Here is an 18,196-nt window from a genome sequence, read left to right on the forward strand (position 1 = left end):
ACATGGGAAATGGTAGCCAGAGAGATGCCTAGATAGAGGGAGCTAGAGTAGTGAAGCCTGGATGGTATTAGTGCATGAATGACTCTTTTTAGAGCCGAGGGAGATAGGAAATGCATAATTTTGGAGACGGTTCTGAGTTGGAAAAAGCTGGACCTGACAATGGAATTTACCTGCCCGTTGAAACTTAGCTCGCCACCAAATATTACACTCAGGTTCTGGGCATATGGTCTGATAGAGGTGGCAAGGTGATTGAGGTTCTGGGTAGTAACAGTAGTATGATGTGGGGGGGGGGCAAAGAGTACAATCTCTGTCTTGTCCTCATTTGACTGAAGGAAATTATGAGTCAACCAGTCTTTAATATCTTGGGAGACAGTTACATCAGCCAGATTTTGGAAATTTAGGGGGCGGTAGATCTGTGTAGCAGTGAAAAAAGACGTCGTTATGAGTTGGGATGATTCTTCCCAGTAGGAACATGTGAAGACAGAAAAGAAATGGGCCTATAACTGAACCCTGTGGAACCCCACATGAAATATTTGCAGGTGTGGAGGATGAGCTGCCAATGGAAACAGTGAAGTTTTTCCATTGGCATGTTAGTTATGTTTTGGTTTTCAAGTTTGATGATATGCAAGGCAGCTGCACATAGAAACCTTACATGATATAGTAAATTAAATCCTTGTTATATTGGTAGAAGACGAGGAGTACAGAGCATCTTTCTTCAAAGTGGCATACAAACAAGCCAGCGTGACCCAGCTAATGTGATACCAGGTCAATTTTTGTTAAGTGTTCGACATCGGTTAATCTTAATTCTCAAAAGAAAAAAAGTAAATGGGTTTCAGAGGGCAAACTCAAACTATTTTTTAAAGGGGAAATTTCACCACCTTTTATGTGAATGTCCAATCAGTAAATGTAGTAAATTGAAGCAATAAATTCCTCAGTAATCACTATACTGACTGAGAATTTCTAGTTCTCCTGGTTGCGGAGCCATGCCGGCAGTGCCTACATGTACCAGGATGCATTGCACACGAGCTTCTGATACCCAAGCCCCAAATCTTTCCTAAATCCGCCAAGATCATGGAGGCGGGCATTTCTTGTGGCTCTGTACAGTATAAAAAGTTAAAACGGCATCTTATTAACTTCACTGTTTGATGACCGAAAAAAACGACAAATTGAATTGGACTAGTTTTATCGACAACAAACATGCCTTCTCGTTGTATGGTGCCTGAGTGTGACAAATACAGAAAGAATGGGGGAGGGAGTAAATGTAAACTACCACCAATTATCAACAGATGTTGATTGGTGCAAAGAATGGCTCCGAGCAATAAAAAACCCCAAATATGATGAGAATGCACTGACAACAGTACTGGGAAATCTTCGGGTATGTTCTTTGGAATTTGCAGCAGATGACGACAACAGGAACGTACAGTCATAGTTGATGGAAGGAAGTATCAAGAAATTACTGAAGACATCCACTCTGCACACTCTTTTGGGCATGGCAAGGAAGAGCCTCCAGAGAAGCGAGGTCATAAGCCGTTTTTAGCTAATGTTAGTTACACTGAATGCATAGCTAACATTCCATATAGTGTCTGCTCTATTTAGTACTGAGATGTTTTATAAGTACAACTGCTAATCATAGTTATTTTTACACTGTCATCGTAGACTGAGGAACAAACTGCCTCTGCTTCTACTGCCACTGTCAGTGTGCCCAGCTGTGGGACAGGAACGCAACCTGTTGCTGCTTTAACCCACAGTCAAAGTGGACTTGTTCCAGAGGCAAGACTTGGCTATAATGTTAGAAACTAACACTTATTGAAACTTTATCTTGAGCTCTGAGCAAAATGTGATGTGTTGTTACGTTAACATTCTTACAGTAGGCCTAGTAGTAAGTGGTAAGGCTGTCTGTCATCTACATGTTCCTGACTTCTTGATGCCATTTGAATTCTGTGCACTACTATAGCACTAATAAATGTTTTGTTGCATTCAAGGAGCTTAACACTTCTATACATTTTTTCATTATTTTGGGCCAGCTTGGAAGCCCTTCCCCCACTGTTTTATGTGGTTACCAGCATTTCAATGTGTCAGTGATGGTTGGAATGTTGATCATGAACAATAGGTGGTTTGTAAGTAGGTTCCTAGCCTGCTGCTGCCCGTTGTTACCTGCTGCTACATCTACAAATGAATACATATACAGTTGTCCATGCAATTACCGTGCAGCTTTTTTCACATACCTATTAATTGGTTGGATGGACATTATTACAGTATGCTCATTTGTAGATGAAAAGTTTGGGGTATTGGGAATGGTGATCCGCTGGCACATATTGACTGCTACATTATCTTACAATATGACGTGCTTTTTTATTGTAGGTCGTCATTATTTGTTCATGATTATGGAAGCCAGCAGCACGGCAGTCTTCAGTGGGTGTGAGAACCTCAACACCAGCTAAACAAACAGAACAGGGTGCTCAATAACGCTTGACTATAAGTAAAGCAATGTGAAAAGAGGAAGGCCAAAGAGGAGGTTTATGGATGTGGTGAGGGAGGACATGTAGGTGGTTGGCGTGACAGAGGAAGATGCAGAGGACAGGAAGAGATGGAAACAGATGACCCACTTTGGCAACCCCTAACGGGAGCAGCCAAAAAAAAAGGAAGATATACATATATAAAAAAAAACTTTATTCAAACCAACAAGTTACTATGTGTTATTCGATTTTCAAATGTTTAGCATACTGCACATCATACTTTCAAGAGACAAAGTCCACATCAGTCCCAACAAGCTTCAAGGTAAAAGTGTCCGTTGTTAGCTGCATTGAAGTTTAGCAGCATTATTACACAAAAGCTTGCATTTCACATGGTCAAAGCTCATCTGTTGCGTCGTCCACTTCAGCATGACCTCCGTATTGACCATTTGGGGAAGGATATAAGGTACTGATGTGATGTACACTCACCGGCCACTTTATTAGGCACACCTGTCCAACTGCTCGTTAACGCAAATTTCTAATCAGCCAATCACATGGCAGCAACTCAATGCATTTAGGCATGTAGACATGGTCAAGACGATTTGCTGCAGTTCAAACCGAGCATCAGAATGGGGAAGAAAGGTGATTTAAGTGACTTTGAACGTGGCCTGGTTGTTGGTGCCAGACGGGCTGGTCTGAGTATTTCAGAAACTGCTGATCTACTGGGATTTTCACGCACAACCATCTCTAGGGTTTACAGAGAATGGTCCGAAAAAGAGAAAATATCCGGTGAGCGGCAGTTCTGTGGGCAAAAATGCCTTGTTGATGCCAAAGGTCAGGGGAGAATGGCCAGACTGGTTCGAGCTGATAGAAAGGCAACAGTAACTCAAATAACCACTCATTACAATCGAGGTATGCAGAAGAGCATCTCTGAACACACAACACGTCGAACCTTGAGGCAGATGGGCTACAGCAGCAGAAGACCACACCGGTTGCCACTCCTGTCAGCTAAGAACAGGAAACTGAGGCTACAATTCGCACAGGCTCACCAAAATTGGACAATAGAAGATTGGAAAAACGTTGCCTGGTCTGATGAGTCTCGATTTCTGCTGAGACATTCGGATGGTAGGGTCAGAATTTGGCGTCAACAACATGAAAGCATGGATCCATCCTGCCTTGTATCAATGGTTCAGGCTGGTGGTGGTGGTGTAATGGTGTGGGGGATATTTTCTTGGCACACTTTGGGCCCCTTAGTACCAACTGAGCATCGTGTCAACGCCACAGCCTACCTGAGTATTGTTGCTGACCATGTCCATCCCTTTATGACCACAGTGTTCCCATCTTCTGATGGCTACTTCCAGCAGGATAACGCGCCATGTCATAAAGCTCGAATCATCTCAGACTGGTTTCTTGAACATGACAATGAGTTCACTGTACTCAAATGGCCTCCACAGTCACCAGATCTCAATCCAATAGAGCACCTTTGGGATGTGGTGGACCGGGAGATTCGCATCATGGATGTGCAGCCGACAAATCTGCAGCAACTGCGTGATGCTATCATGTCAATATGGACCAAACCCTCAGAGGAATGTTTCCAGTACCTTGTTGAATCTATGCCATGAAGGATTAAGGCAGTTCTGAAGGCAAAAGGGGGTCCAACCCGGTACTAGCAAGGTGTACCTAATAAAATGGCCAGTGAGTGTACAACACAGGAAGGCAAAACGATGCGGTTCCCTTTGCAAAGTTTCCCCCCTGTGACACACACTCAACAAAAAACAACAAGCGGCCAGACGACATTGTCTGCGGAGAGCAAAAGATAAGAAAGAAGGTGGTTATTCATCAGGACGCTACAGGTACTGTAATGTTAGCAGCTATTGTAAACACAAAACACAGTGGTCATTGTAATTCCAAGTTACCTTAGTAAATATGACATATAACGTCAGGTTGACGATACACTGAGCAACTTTTTGGCCAATATGATAGGGCAATGTGCTTGCTAAAAAGAAATTTAGTGAGACATGGGAATATATACGATATTATTTATCTGGGCAACAAGAGGTTACCATGCAATCAGTACAAACAACCGTGAGAAAGAGAGCATGCGGTTCGCGATTCAAAAGTCAGTCGCATTCCATTGATTCGCGTTGTGACGTTCAATAGGTGGCACGGTGGCACCGTGGTTAGCGCGGTTGCCTCACAGCAAGAAGGTCCTGGGTTCAAGCCCTGGGGTAGTCCAACCTTGGTGGGCCACCCCAGGTCATCCTCTGTGTGGAGTTTGCGTGTTCTCCCTGTGTCTGTGTGGGTTTCCTCTGGGGGCTCCGGTTTCCTCCCACAGTCCAAAGACTCCCACAGTCCAAAGACACGTAAGTCAGGTGAATTGGCCGTACTAAGTTGTCCCTAGGTATGAATGTGTGTGTGTGTGTGTGTGTGTGTGTGTGTGTGTGTGTGTGCGGGCGGGCCCTGTGATGGCCTGACGACCTGTCCAGGGTGTCTTCCTGCCTGCCGCCCAATGACTGCTGGAATAGGCTCCAGCATCCCCTGACAGCAGGATAAGCGGTTCAGATAATGGATGGATAGATGGATCATATGAATTTACAAATCACAAATAACAATTTCCATTCATTTTTTCTTCCATAACTTACGGCAACAGAACATTATGTGCAACTGAATTTCGAATCCCAAACCGCATGCCACCTTTCCCATGGTGTGCAAACATGTTGAGAAAACCACTTGTCCAATGTTGCCGTGTATCACCACCCTGGCCTATAGCTATTACTTTATAGGCCAAAACATAGTGTTCGGTGATAAAATACTCACTCAGTGGTAATCTGCCCTCTCGGCTCTGCTGGTCTTGGTTGTCTTTTCCACTTTATCTTCAGGATCTTGAATAAAATATCCAGCACACCTCTCTGTCCATTTGAGGAGTAAAACGTTCATGCATCATAATGCACACACAGGATGTCTCAGGGTTGGCGTTGGCGCCAGAATCCAACAAAAACCGCCCACGCTGAAATTCATTGCAGCAAAATTATTCCGTTTCGGCTGGCATCAGAGGGCAATTTGAGCAAGGGCACCCACCACCAGTCGATGTTTACTTTTAACAGCTCGGGTTCTGGGTGGTCCCCGCCAGCCATACCCAGTACCCTCGACCTCACTCCGCTACATTTCTTCGTTCATATACTCTGGCTCGAATAAATACGATTGAATATTGGAGTCAGCCAAAACACTGTAAAATATATCCTCGTCCATAACGTCCTTTGCGCTCATATTTTCGAATGCCATTTTCACTGTTGGAAACATAGCTAGTTTGCAATACAAGTGAAGAGAACAAGGAAGTTGTGTTTTTGAGCAGCATCTCGAGCATGCTCCCTGATTGTGTTTTTGAGCAGCATCTAGAGCATGCCCCCTGACTATCTAGAGGCGGAGGCAGAGACTAGAAATCCAAGCTGAACTTGCCCGTAGTTCTTCCTTGACCCTAACTACGTCACTGTACACGTCAAATGACGGCGATGGTGCCGGAACTGCAGCTTCGCCCTGTGCCCCCAGAGACACACAGAGAACATTGGCAACAACTGCAGGCGTTTTTCACACTATATCCCTAATTCAGATAGATAAAGAGATATGGCTGAATATCAGCAAAGTGGTCCTTTAAAATGATCCCAACAAGTAAATGAGTAATTATTTTCATAAATAAAGACCATCATTCAGCACTACAAAGTTGCTTTCAGAGGGAAGAACTGAATTAGCCCCAAGAAGAGATTTCAACGCAGATAAATCATCAAAGAAATAAACGCATGACTGTCGTGATTTATGCCCCCACACGAGTGGGTCCCATTTCCGATGTTTCAAAAAAACACTTCCAGCAAGTTCTGAATTCCAATTCAATATATCGGTTGAACAATCTTCATAAACTTGTGTATTGCTTTGATCATTGATAGTATTCTGGTTTTTTTCTCTCTTAAGAATTCCACAACTAAGGGGAAAGTTTTTCTGCACAGTATTTTTTTTTTCTCTTGGGAGAATTCCCTGGATCATTAAGCGTAGGCAGATCCAAGCCGTTAAACCAAACATCCCCAGTGAGGGACCCCTTGGGGGTTGAGAGGGAGGTCAGTGCGGTCTGGGTGCGTTTGCCTTGGACTAAAGGGGGTGTCAGCGGTGCGCTGGAACTCACCGTTCCATCCTCCATGAGTTTAAGACAGGAGCCAAAGTCAGCCAAGCGGATGTGGCCGTTCATATCCATCAGAATGTTGTCCGGCTTGATGTCCCTGGAATAGTGTTTGGGGGAGGGGGATAGAGAAGTTGCAAAGGAGAGAAATCGGGGGGGGGGGTGGAGTAGGGAGAAGAGGAGGTAGGAGAAATTCAAAATATGAAGTCAGAAGGGAGAAGAATGAGAGAGCATGAGGAGGACAAAAGAAATAAAGGGTAGCGCGAGAAAATGGTAAGTATGAAAAGGGGAAAGTTGAGAAAGAGGGAGGGACGAAACATGAGAAAGAGAAAGAGAGTAAGACAGAAAAACAATATTGAGTAAACTATTCCTGAGAGTGGACAGGAGAGCATGAAGAAAACAAGAGAGATTCTTCCAAACCAAACAGCACCTATGGGACATCTAAAACACATGTACATAAACAGCCAGGCATGTGCATATACACACAGACACACACACATTCACACAAGAAATACCTGCACACAATGCCCTCATTTACACACACTCGCATGCACGCACACATCTGGCCTTAGCCTTGCTGTGGTACTCCCCACCAATTTTCAGAAAATTAATATACATCACCTGGGGAAATTAAACTGTCTTCACTGGCCTGTAATATCCACATATAATAACTCAAATATATTTGTGATTCAATTAAATGTCATTTCCCCAAGTCCGTTTATCAGGAGCATGACATCTGTGGAAGGATAAACATGAGGAGGAATTGCACTGGGTCGGGGGATATTGCTTAGCCTCTATAGAGAATGTGTGTGTGTGTTTGTGTGTGTGTGTTGGTATGAGAGAGAGAGAGGGTAGGGAGAGTCACATTATTAAGTGATGTGTTTTGTCTGAGCCAGGCCTGTCCTTTATTGACCCCCCGTGCATGACACGCACACACACTTTGAGGAAAATATGCTGAACACAAACACACTTCCATTCCTGAAAAAGAGCCCCGTGTGCTCCAAGTAGTCATACTCCCCTATTCTTATCTTTACCAGCACAAAAGGTATTTGTGAGCACAAATGTGGTGTCTGTGTGTGGCGGGAGCAGAGGTGTATGTGGGAGATGGGGGGACTATCAAACACTCTTTTACACATAAAACAAAATATTCTTCCAGACAAAGATTTAGTGATAACCATTTCAGAGGCTCCCTCTTCCATCCTGTGTCTGCTGGGTTTCTGCTCTGTCTAGTCTACAATTCCAACACTGTAAACAGAAGGAAAGGAGCATCCACTCGCTCCTCAGAGTAGGGCATTCACAACTGCTGCACTGAAGTAGTCGTCAACTACTCCCGAAAAGTAGTCAAGTACAGTACATTACAGTCATTTAGCCGACGCTTTTATCCAAAGCGACTTACAATAAGTGCATTTAACATAGGAAATCAGGAGAACTACTAGTCATCAGAGGTCATAAGTGCATCTAAACAAGCATCTAAGAGCAAAACCAGTGCTAAAGTAGAAGTGCAAGAAAGACTTTTTTTTTAATGAGTGAATACAATAAGTGCTAAGAACAAGTAACAGGGTAGTAGTTCTTGAAGAGGTGAGCTTTCAACCTGCGCCGAAAGATGGGTAGCGACTCTGCTGTCCTGACATCAGTGGGGAGTTCATTCCATCACTGTGGGGCCAGGACAGAAAAGAGCTGTGACCGGGTCGATCGGCAGCAAGGGCCTCTGAGCGACAGGGCAACCACGCGTCCCGAGGCAGCAGAGCGAAGTGGTCGGGCGGGGGTGTAGGGTTTGACCATGGCCTGGAGATAGGAAGGAGTGGTTCCTTTCACTGTCCTGTAGGCTAGCACCAGAGTCTTAAACTGGATGAGATCCCCTACTGGGAGCCAGTGTAGGGACATGAGAAGGGTTGTGTGGGAGAACTTAGGGCGGTTGAACACCAGACAAGCTGCAGCTTTCTGAACAAGTTCCAGAGGTCTGATGGCCGACGCCGGGCCCCAGCAAGGAAGGAGTTACCGTAGTCCAGCCGGGAGATGACCAGAGCCTGGATGAGCACCTGTAGTCGATTAATCACGGGAGATTTTTTTCCCACCCAATAACAACGATCAATTCTCATCAATAAGGTCTCAGATACAACCAGTAAAGGGTTGACTAATGTAGATGGGACCAACCTGGGTGTAGCTAAAATAGCAGAGTCCTTAATTGGCTCTGAGAGGCTGTTTACAAATTAGCTGCAACCTGATTGGACAAAACCCACAGCAGGCTTGTCTGAGCTGGAGATACCATTTGACTGCAGTAACAACGCGACTGCTTTCTTGGCAGGTGTTTCGCTTTAACTAGCAACCCTGTGTCTGGTGACTTTCAGCCGAGTGCGTCTGTGGTTGCTGTGGTGACGGCAGCTGTTGAAAAAACCTAAAAGCCTTACATCATCTTAAATTGAATGTTCAATACAGTCTGGTCCTTTTTGTTCTACATTATGTAAATTGAACGGCGTCGCCAACAAGAAGCGTTCACATTTCTTGAAGATACTTCTAGCGTGGGGGGAAACAGATTAGCAGAGCAGCTAGCGTCTAATGAGGAATTTGACATTATAACGTCACAGGTTAAATAACTGAATATGGGTCACTTTCCGATTGAGGATAACGGTATAAAATACAGCTGCACTGCCAGCTGTGGCTTGTTTCCAACATTACAAGAAACGTTACAAGAGGTGAATGAGTCTTGATGAGCACAATTTACCTTATGTAAATGGTTAGTCTAGATATTAAACATGGATGAGTGTGTACTTAAAATTGATTAAAGTAAAATTAAAGGCTTTAAAGAGGACACTATGTGTTCCGTTCGTGTTTTCAAAAACAGCTGCCATCACTAAAGCCACCAGTTAACATGGTCCATCATTAAATCGAAACACATGGATGTTGGGAGTCTTTCCTTCTCTAAATACCTTAAACTTTGTTTATTTAACATGGCATAATGTTGTTCCAACAAATCTGGCTTGGATCCACAGCGCCCCCGGCTGCATATCTACTGTAGATGCATTGCCATTGCTTTATTACTGTACAGTGCAAAAACCACAGCTGAACGATTAGCCTACAACTATGCACAGTGTCGACTAGTGGTTTTGATACTCGACTAGGTGACTATTCTGTGAAACTCCTAACTCACAGACACATTGACCAGGATCTGCCCAGGGAATAAGGGGTACATCGCCCAGTGCTTTCAGCAAGTTTTTGAGTTTTTTGGCTTTTTCCCCACTTTTCCCCCCCAATCGTATCCAGTCAATTACTTTCTGAGCCGTCCCAGTTGCTGCTCCACCCCCCACCAATCCTGGGAGGGCTGCAGACTACCACATGCCTCCTCTGATACATTTGGAGTCGCCAGTCGCTTCTTTTCACCTGACAGTGAGGAGTTTAACCAGGGGGACGTAGTGCGTGGGAAGATCATGCTATTCCCCCCAGCCCCCCCCCCCCCGAACAGGTGCCCCAACCAACCAGAGGACGCGCTAGTGCAGCGACCAGGATACATACCCTCATCCGGCTTCCCACCCGCAGACACAGACACGGCCAATTGTGTCTGTAGGGACGCCCGACCAAGCCGGAGGTAACACGGGGATTCGAACCAGCAATCTCCGTATTGGTAGGCAACGGAATAGACCGCTACACTACCTGGATGCCCCCTGCTTTTAGCAAGTTGATCATTGACTAGCACAGTCAGCCAATACAGCAGCTGAGGCTCCATTACCGAGATAGATTTTAGCGTATGTTTGCCTGACCCATTGAGTTTTCAGCAGTGCATGTCAACACAGACATGACCTAGAGCCAGCAAAACCCTTAGGGCTCTATTGCTTCTGAGATGTTAAAAGGAAGAATTTATTGTTCTCTTCAATTTCCGTGTTGACATCCTTTATTATGTATTCACATATGCATTCTGCATATGCATGTTTGTGAATATGGTTTTAGAATAATCAACATAATTAGGCAACAAATCGATGCCTGGGTTGTCATAGAGTGAAAAGTTCATTGTATCCACTGCCGGGGCTTAATTTAGACCCTGTCCTTGTCGGACCATTCCTGTGACTTCCCCTGAGGGCAGGCCATGTCGAGGCCTCGTGTCTGGGGCCCGCTTATCAACGCTCTGGTAGCCATGACATGGCTGGCCTCACAGACTGTGGAGGGTAGCATAAAGAGAGCTTTTCAGTGTGGTGTCACAGACAAGTACTGTGCACACACGTGTGCACCCCCACACAGTCTCTTGATGTCAGAAGTTGTAGAGTTGGTGACCTGCTATTTTTGCCTGGTGATGTGACTGTGGGTGGGCTAAATTCAGCTGACTTGTGACAAAGCAGGAAAATTCATCGACAGGCACATACACACACGCACGCACTCACACACACACACCTGACCTCAAACGCACACACACTCTCTTTATCCCCCCCCCCCCACACACACACACACACAACCGCCAGGCTCCACATATGAAAAGGCATTCATGCAGCCACCTCTGAAAGCAAGTTTCTCCAATAGCCTGAAATGACTCCACATGTTGAGTGTGTGTGTGTGTGTGTGTGTGTGTGTGTTAAGACTACTTAACAGGATGGGCACAACATCAATCACATCACTGGAGCTATAAAAATCTTCCTTGTTTCATCTTTCCCCCTGACAATGGCTTTAGCCATCACCATCAACGCCAGTGAAAAATTGTGGCTTTTTTTATATCTGGCTTCAAAGAAAGCCCTAGCCAGAGCTCCCCATCTTGTAAAAGTTGCACTATTAAAATCACGGAGGTCCCGATGGTTCCCAGTGCTTCTCGTTGGATAACGCTGATTGCCCTTTGATAGCCAGAACGGGAAGGTCTAGGTCTAATTTGGTTCCATAGGGTACAAACTGAATGAGTTGCAGGTCTCAGTGTCATAAGTAACTCCCCCCCCCCCTTATTCTAGACAGTATCTGGCACCTAATAATGCTTTGATACCTTTGTCTTCTGCTACAGCTTGCTTCAGAACGAGACAGGAAAATAGACATTCTCCAGTAATCTAAGACTCCTATCACACAGGGCTGGGGGTGCTCAATCTAGCTAGCTGCATAAGTGACACCTTAACCTCAGTGAACCAGTATGAAAGCAATGTACATGCACAATTGCCATGACAGCAAGACCTTAAAACTATCGTAAGTAGGGGCGTCCGGGTGGCGTAGCAGTCTATTCCGTTGCCTACCGACACGGGGATCACCAGTTCGAATCCGGGTGTTACCTCCGGCTTGGTTGGGCATCCCTACAGACACAACTGGCCGCGTCTGCAGATGGGAAGCCGGATTTGGGTATGTGTCCTGGTCGCTGCACACTAGCACTTCCTCTGGTTGGTCAGGGCGCTTGTTTGGGGGGGGAGGGGGAATTGGGGGGAATAGCGTGATCTTCCCACGTGTTACGTCCCCCTGGAGGAACTCCTCACTGTCAGGTGAAAAGAAGCGGCTGTGGTGACTCCACATGGATTGGAGGAGGCATGTGGTTGTCTGCAGCCCTCTCCAGATCAGCAGAGGTACAACAGCGACCGGAATGGCTCGGAAAAAATGGGGTAATTGGCCAAGTGCAATTTGGGAGAAGGGGGGAGGCAAAAAAAATTATAAGTATAGAGAATGAATAAGCAATGAGGTGTATATGTACGGTTTAAAAAATGAGTTCTTTGTGTTGAAGGATTTCCCATGGTGGGCTTATCATTTTGGAGCTAAACTCTGGAAATAGATTTGAACTTGTCTTACTAAGCAAAATCTAGTTTGTTTTGATTTAGTGAACTTTCAGAGCATTTTACTGAGTTTGATTCTTGGTGTATCTTTCTGTAATACCGGTAGGCATCTGACGTCTGGACACAAAATCTGGCTCACCCTCAAAGGAAAGGAAAGGCCTTACAAATCATGAACGACACCTGTAACACTTGGACCAGGCTGGGAGAGAGTGTGGCCGGGTGCGTGTCGGCTCAGTGCGCAGGTGTTTCCACTGCCTGAAGGCCTTAATCTGATTCAAAGTCTTCTGTTTCCTTTGCCAAAGAGCAGACAGCGCGAGTCGCCCCCTGTGTCAGTATGAGCTCATGAGGTCTGTTTCTACACACACACACACATGCCTGCGGGTGCATATGTGTGTGCATTTGTGTCTGGCAGGCAGGCAGACAGCATGGCACAGGGTTGGGGGAAGGGGCAGTCGCTCCTCCTGATAAACCGTTTAGTGCCCAGCGAAGCCCCTGAGCTGCTAACAAGCACAGATCAAACAAACATGGCTCCCTCTCTCGCTACCAGTGTTGGGTTAATCTATTACCCCCTGCCTCCTGGCTCAGTCTCCCCGTCCCTTCCTTCTACATCAGTTCAGATCACACTCAGCCACGCCATCCATCAGTTTCTCCACTTTCTACCTCCTACCCTCTGTCCTCAACATCCTCTCTCCTTTTATCATTTATCAATCCCCTCAGTATTTTGCTGTCTCGCTCTCACTCCCGTCTCTCTCTCATTCCTGACCGGACTGTTGTGACCGTCCACCTGACCCGGGGACAGTAAGGGGAGCTGGGTTAATGCCTGCAGCTAAAAGAGTTTGAAAACCTACAGACTGACATTTGGTGTTTCACACATAAAAAGACCATCAGCAACGCTATTGCTAATGCAAAGCTCATGCTAGGCTAGGCTATGCTAAATAGCATGGCTAATTGGGCCACTGTGTCACAGGGCTCTGGCAGTCTTAAGGAGCAGCGCAGGGCCGAGAATAGAGGGGGGTAATCTCTTCTAAAACCACAGAATCCATCTGTGAGGGCCATCTGGACGCCACCGCAAAACAAACACACACACACACACGCACGCACGCACGCACACACACGCGTGGCCTGTGGCAACACTGGAAAATGGATAAACGAGACATTTCCGCAAGGATCTACATGAACTCTTGTTAAATCTAAGCTCAGCGAAGATAAAAGAGCACCAACATGTTTCTTGTGGGTTCCAACATGAGTGACAAATTCCTCAATAAGACTGCGTTCAAAATAATCCAACGCACGACCCAACACAGGAACAAAGACACACTGACAGGCGAACAGCTTCCTTATCAATTAAGCAACACCCCACTCGAGGTCGTGCTGTTATACTGAATGTCACCATGGCTGTGATTGGTCACAGGCACGAGACAAGCGCCACTTACCAGTTAACAGCAATAAGCAACGACAGATCATGGTTTGTTTGTTTACTCAATCATCTATTTTGGCTCTATCAACACAAATAGTTCCACAACTGGACTGGGTTGTTGCCAAGCAACGCATAAATATTTTCCTGCACAATAGCTTGTTATTTTGTGTTGGTCTACTGCAGGCACGCTAGTTTGTATCATATATATTTATCTGTATGTTTCCATTTATTGTGCGACCAGTGAAATAAGAGTCTGCTGACAGTCGCTTTGGTGGCATGCGCGATTCCAGTGAGTTAAAAGCTTGATCAGACAGTACGTTGTTCCATCATTTCCTGTTCTCCATGGATGGTCTCTAGTAACTTTATAGCAAGATTTCAGACCTGCAAGATAAAACTTTTTTTTGTTCATATTTATTATGTTCCGTGACTAAATCACAATTCACACTGTAGTCTGTATGTTTATATAAAGCATCTCACCTATGCCCACTCACTGCCAGGCTCTCCCACGCCTCAAGGTCCGCATCAGCCAGTTTCTGTACAGCAGTGACTCCCAGGCTGTGGTTGGTGTAAGACATGTGGTGTGTATCCCTGTCTCTTTACACATCCTGGGTAACATCTGTGACAGCTGGTTTACTCCCAGGGTAACGGCAGTATACCAGAAGCTGTCTGTCGCAGCTGTTACCGTCCTTGGCAGCAGCTAGAGGGCTTTTGCACCATGCAAAATTTTGCTCAAGAATTTTTCAAGCGGCACGGTGGTGCAGTGGTTAGCGCGGTCGCCTCACAGTAAGAAGGTTCTGGGTTCGAGCCCTGGAGTAGTCCAACCTTGGGGGTCGTCCTGTGTGGAGTTTGCATGTTCTCCCCTTGTCTGCGTGGGTTTCCTCCGGGGGCTCCGGTTTCCTCCCACAGTCCAAAGACATGTAGGTCAGGTGAATCGGCCATACTAAATTGTCCCTAGGTATGAATGGGTGTGTGTGTGTGTCGGCCCTATGTGATAGTCTGGCAGCCTGTCCAGGGTGTCTCCCCGCCTGCCGCCCAATGACTGCTGGGATTGGCTTCAGCATCCCCGCGACCCTGAGAGCAGGATAAGCGGTTTGGAAAATGGAAATGGATCTTTCAAGAGATGCTACTGGACAAAGGGGATTTCCTCACTGCTCAAATGTAGCGCCCCTCCGATTTTCTCTGTCTCTCTCCAGTGGGCCTTTAAGACTTTTTTTTTTTCCTTTGTTGAACGTCACCGTGAAATACTTTGCTCCAATCTCGTCACATTTTAGGATAAATGAGTCACATTTGAGATCCTGATTCCCCTCTTTGCTCCTACGTCCAAAGTGCAACTGAATATCGTACCAGACCTTGTTCAATAAACCTTTCGGATTGTCTGGACTTAGTGTTGCAGAATATTTTAAGATGCGCTGGTCTCCAGGTGAAATCGGGGGGGGGGGGTTGTTTTGTCTTTCCCTGCCCTTTTAATCTCTTTTACACCTTTGAAAACATTATATAACATTATATGAATTCTGGGTCCTGCATTAATTTCCATGAACGGCTAGCTGGAGGCTCGATTTAAACCAGCCTAAAGCCCAAGGTAGCTGCTGCTGATGCCGTAGAGCTCCCCTTCAGTTGTCCGGATGGATCGATGAAACTGCCTCAAGACTGTATTCAGCTCGGTCTTTGTAACGGACTGAATGTCACTGTTTCTATTTCTGAGACTCAGCCACGTCTGACAGGAATTTAAAGCCCATGTTGTTTGCCTTACGTGTTAGCTTCATTTTTGCTCTTTAATTTGTTGAAGTCAGCTGGAGGTTTCTTTCCTCCTCTTCATCCTCTCCTGACGAACGTTCATAATTTACCTCAAATGTTATTTGTGGAAACATTTTCATCTTTGCTGTGCGAACTTTGTTACAATCTAAGATAGATAATGACTATGAAACGTAATTAACAGTTATCAGAACGCCTATAAAGTGGAGTGGCTACATGTATAGTTAAAAGTCCCAGTGCTGTTATACTCTGTATCTGTGCTTGTTGAATGCCTCTTGTCCAATCAAATTACTTGGTTGGAACTAACTGCTGTATAAAGGCCAACAATCAAATTATGATCACTAAGAGTGTCACATTTAAATTGGATCAAAGGCTGAACCTCAGATTATATTATCACTCAGATTATCCACTTCAAATTTCGATCAAACTGGATTTACACTCAAACAATAAACTACCAACGAATATATAATCTAAACTGTTTGACGTGTGTGTGTGTGTGTGTGTGTGTAAGGCCTAGTAGCGTTTCAGATCATTGGGCTGTGAAGACACACATGGGCTTGATCAATAATAAAACACACATATGGTTCTAATCAATAGGTAAACATGCACCCCATCGCACACACAAAGTCCTGGAGTAGACACACATTCTACAGTAGTGAGACCCCACTAAGAACAGATGTTAACTGTCACACACTTTACACCCCCCCCATCTTCCATCATTGCACACACACACAAAAACAAAAAGTCTATACCCACCTCCCCACCTGTCTTACTTCAAACTCTATCACCACACATACACACACTAACATCTTGCTGCCAACCCCCAACTTTCCTGCCTAAGTCCTACTCATAATGCACGCACATGCGCACGCGCGCGCGCACACACACACACACACACACACACACACACACACACACACACACACACACACACACACACACACACACACACACACAAGACAGACAGATGCAGTGCTGGCTCACACAGGGTTCAGCCATGCTGGGCCGGCCTATTGAAACGTCTGTCAGGCCCCTATGGGAGGCCATGCAGATCACTGGCCAGTGAACCAGCACACACCCACACACACAAAGTCTCACTCTGGCCCTCTTGCCCTTTGTCTCTCCCTCCGCCTCTCTCTCTTTCTCTCAAACACTCAAACAAACACACACGCTCCCTCTCTCGCTGGAGACCGGAGCAGTAAGACAGAAGGTTGACCTCCAGGCTCTCCGCTGTTGCATTCTTTCATTTGGACTCATTTCAGCTTCATCAGTGTCAACGCGGAAGGAAATATGAATCTCAAATGGCAGAATATAACATAATAAAGCACACTGGTTCATATGTGAAGAGACCAAAAATAATTTCAAGCAGGAGTGAGGACTAAAATGCCACAATACCGATAAGCTAGATGTGCCAGCTGATAAAAAATATGATGGCTTTTAACTTACAAATGGGATTTATTCCAGTGAGGCAGAGTTTGTCTTATCTATTTGGACATGTCTCAGGAGATCTGGCAAATGTTAAAAAAAAAGGGGGGGGGAGGGGGGAATCCCAAATAAAGTAACATATGAAAGCCCCAAAACCTGCTTTTTTTTTCTTTTTTTTCCCCCCTGCATAAAGACTGAAAGAACTCCTATGTTGTTTTTGTTGTGTAAGGCCAACAAAGGGGTCCAAATATTCGAATGAACGCTCTTAAAGACTGTTGTTTGCTCTTCCATCCCCCAGGTCTACCCCATTCGGGATCTTCCATTATAAAACCCACTCAATTGATAATGTTGAAAGAATAGAAGCTCGGGGCCCAGGATTTACTTCCATTGCCAAATAGTAGACAGCAGTTTGGTCTCTGACAAAAACCAGAAAAACTGAGAGGCTGAGTCCCTCCTTTATTTAAATTTACACACTAATCAGCCAAAACATTAAAACCACCTGCCTAATATTGGTCCCCCCTCGTGCCGCCAAAACAGCTCTGACCCATTGAGGCATGGACTCCACAAGACCTCTGAAGGTGTCCCCTGGTATCTGGCACCCAAGACATAGCAGCAGATCCTTTACGTTCAATAAGTTGCGAGGTGGGGCCTCCATGGATCGGACATGTTTTTCCAGCACATCACCACAGATGCTCAACCAAATTGAGATCTGGAGGAGTCCGGAGGCCAAGTCAACACCTTGAACACTTCATCATGTTCCTCAAACCATTCCTGAACAATGTGTGCAGTGTGGCAGGGCACATTATCCAGCTGAAAGAGGCCATTTCCATCAGGGAATACCGTTGCCATGAAGGGATGAACCTGGTCTGCAACAGTGTTTGGTAGGTGGTACGTGTCAAAGTAACATCCACATGAATGCCAGGACCCAAGGTTTCCGAGCAGAACATTGGCCAGAGCATCACACTGCCTCCGCTGGCTTGCCTTCTTCCCACAGTGCATCCTGGTGCTATCGCTTCCCCTGGTAAACGATGCACATGGACTCAGCCACGCGTAAACCCACCCATGATGTAAAGGAAAATGTGATTCAGCAGACCAGGCTACCTTCTTCCATTGCTCCATGGTCCAGCTCTGACGCTCATGTGCCCATTGTAGGTGCTTTTGGCAGTGGACAGGGGTCATCATGGACACTTTGACTGGTCTGCGGCTACGCAGCAAGCTGTGACGCACTGTCTATCATAGCCAGCATGAACTTTTTCAGCAATTT

At 45.6% G+C, this 18,196-nt stretch overlaps 1 protein-coding gene across 4 annotated transcripts in view; it reads right to left on the reverse strand.

The window, feature by feature from the left end:
- cdc42bpab (CDC42 binding protein kinase alpha (DMPK-like) b) overlaps window positions 1-18,196 on the reverse strand; it is a 127,632-nt gene that overhangs the window by 52,306 nt on the left and 57,130 nt on the right. For all 4 annotated transcript variants that reach the window (XM_056294069.1, XM_056294071.1, XM_056294070.1 and 1 more), the window contains one exon: window positions 6,625-6,718. In XM_056294069.1, coding sequence (XP_056150044.1) covers window positions 6,625-6,718 — 94 coding nt within the window. The remainder of the gene's footprint in view (window positions 1-6,624; window positions 6,719-18,196) is intronic.

This window comes from Lampris incognitus, chromosome 15 (assembly GCF_029633865.1).
Source record: "Lampris incognitus isolate fLamInc1 chromosome 15, fLamInc1.hap2, whole genome shotgun sequence".
Classification (NCBI taxonomy): Eukaryota; Metazoa; Chordata; class Actinopteri; order Lampriformes; family Lampridae; genus Lampris; species Lampris incognitus.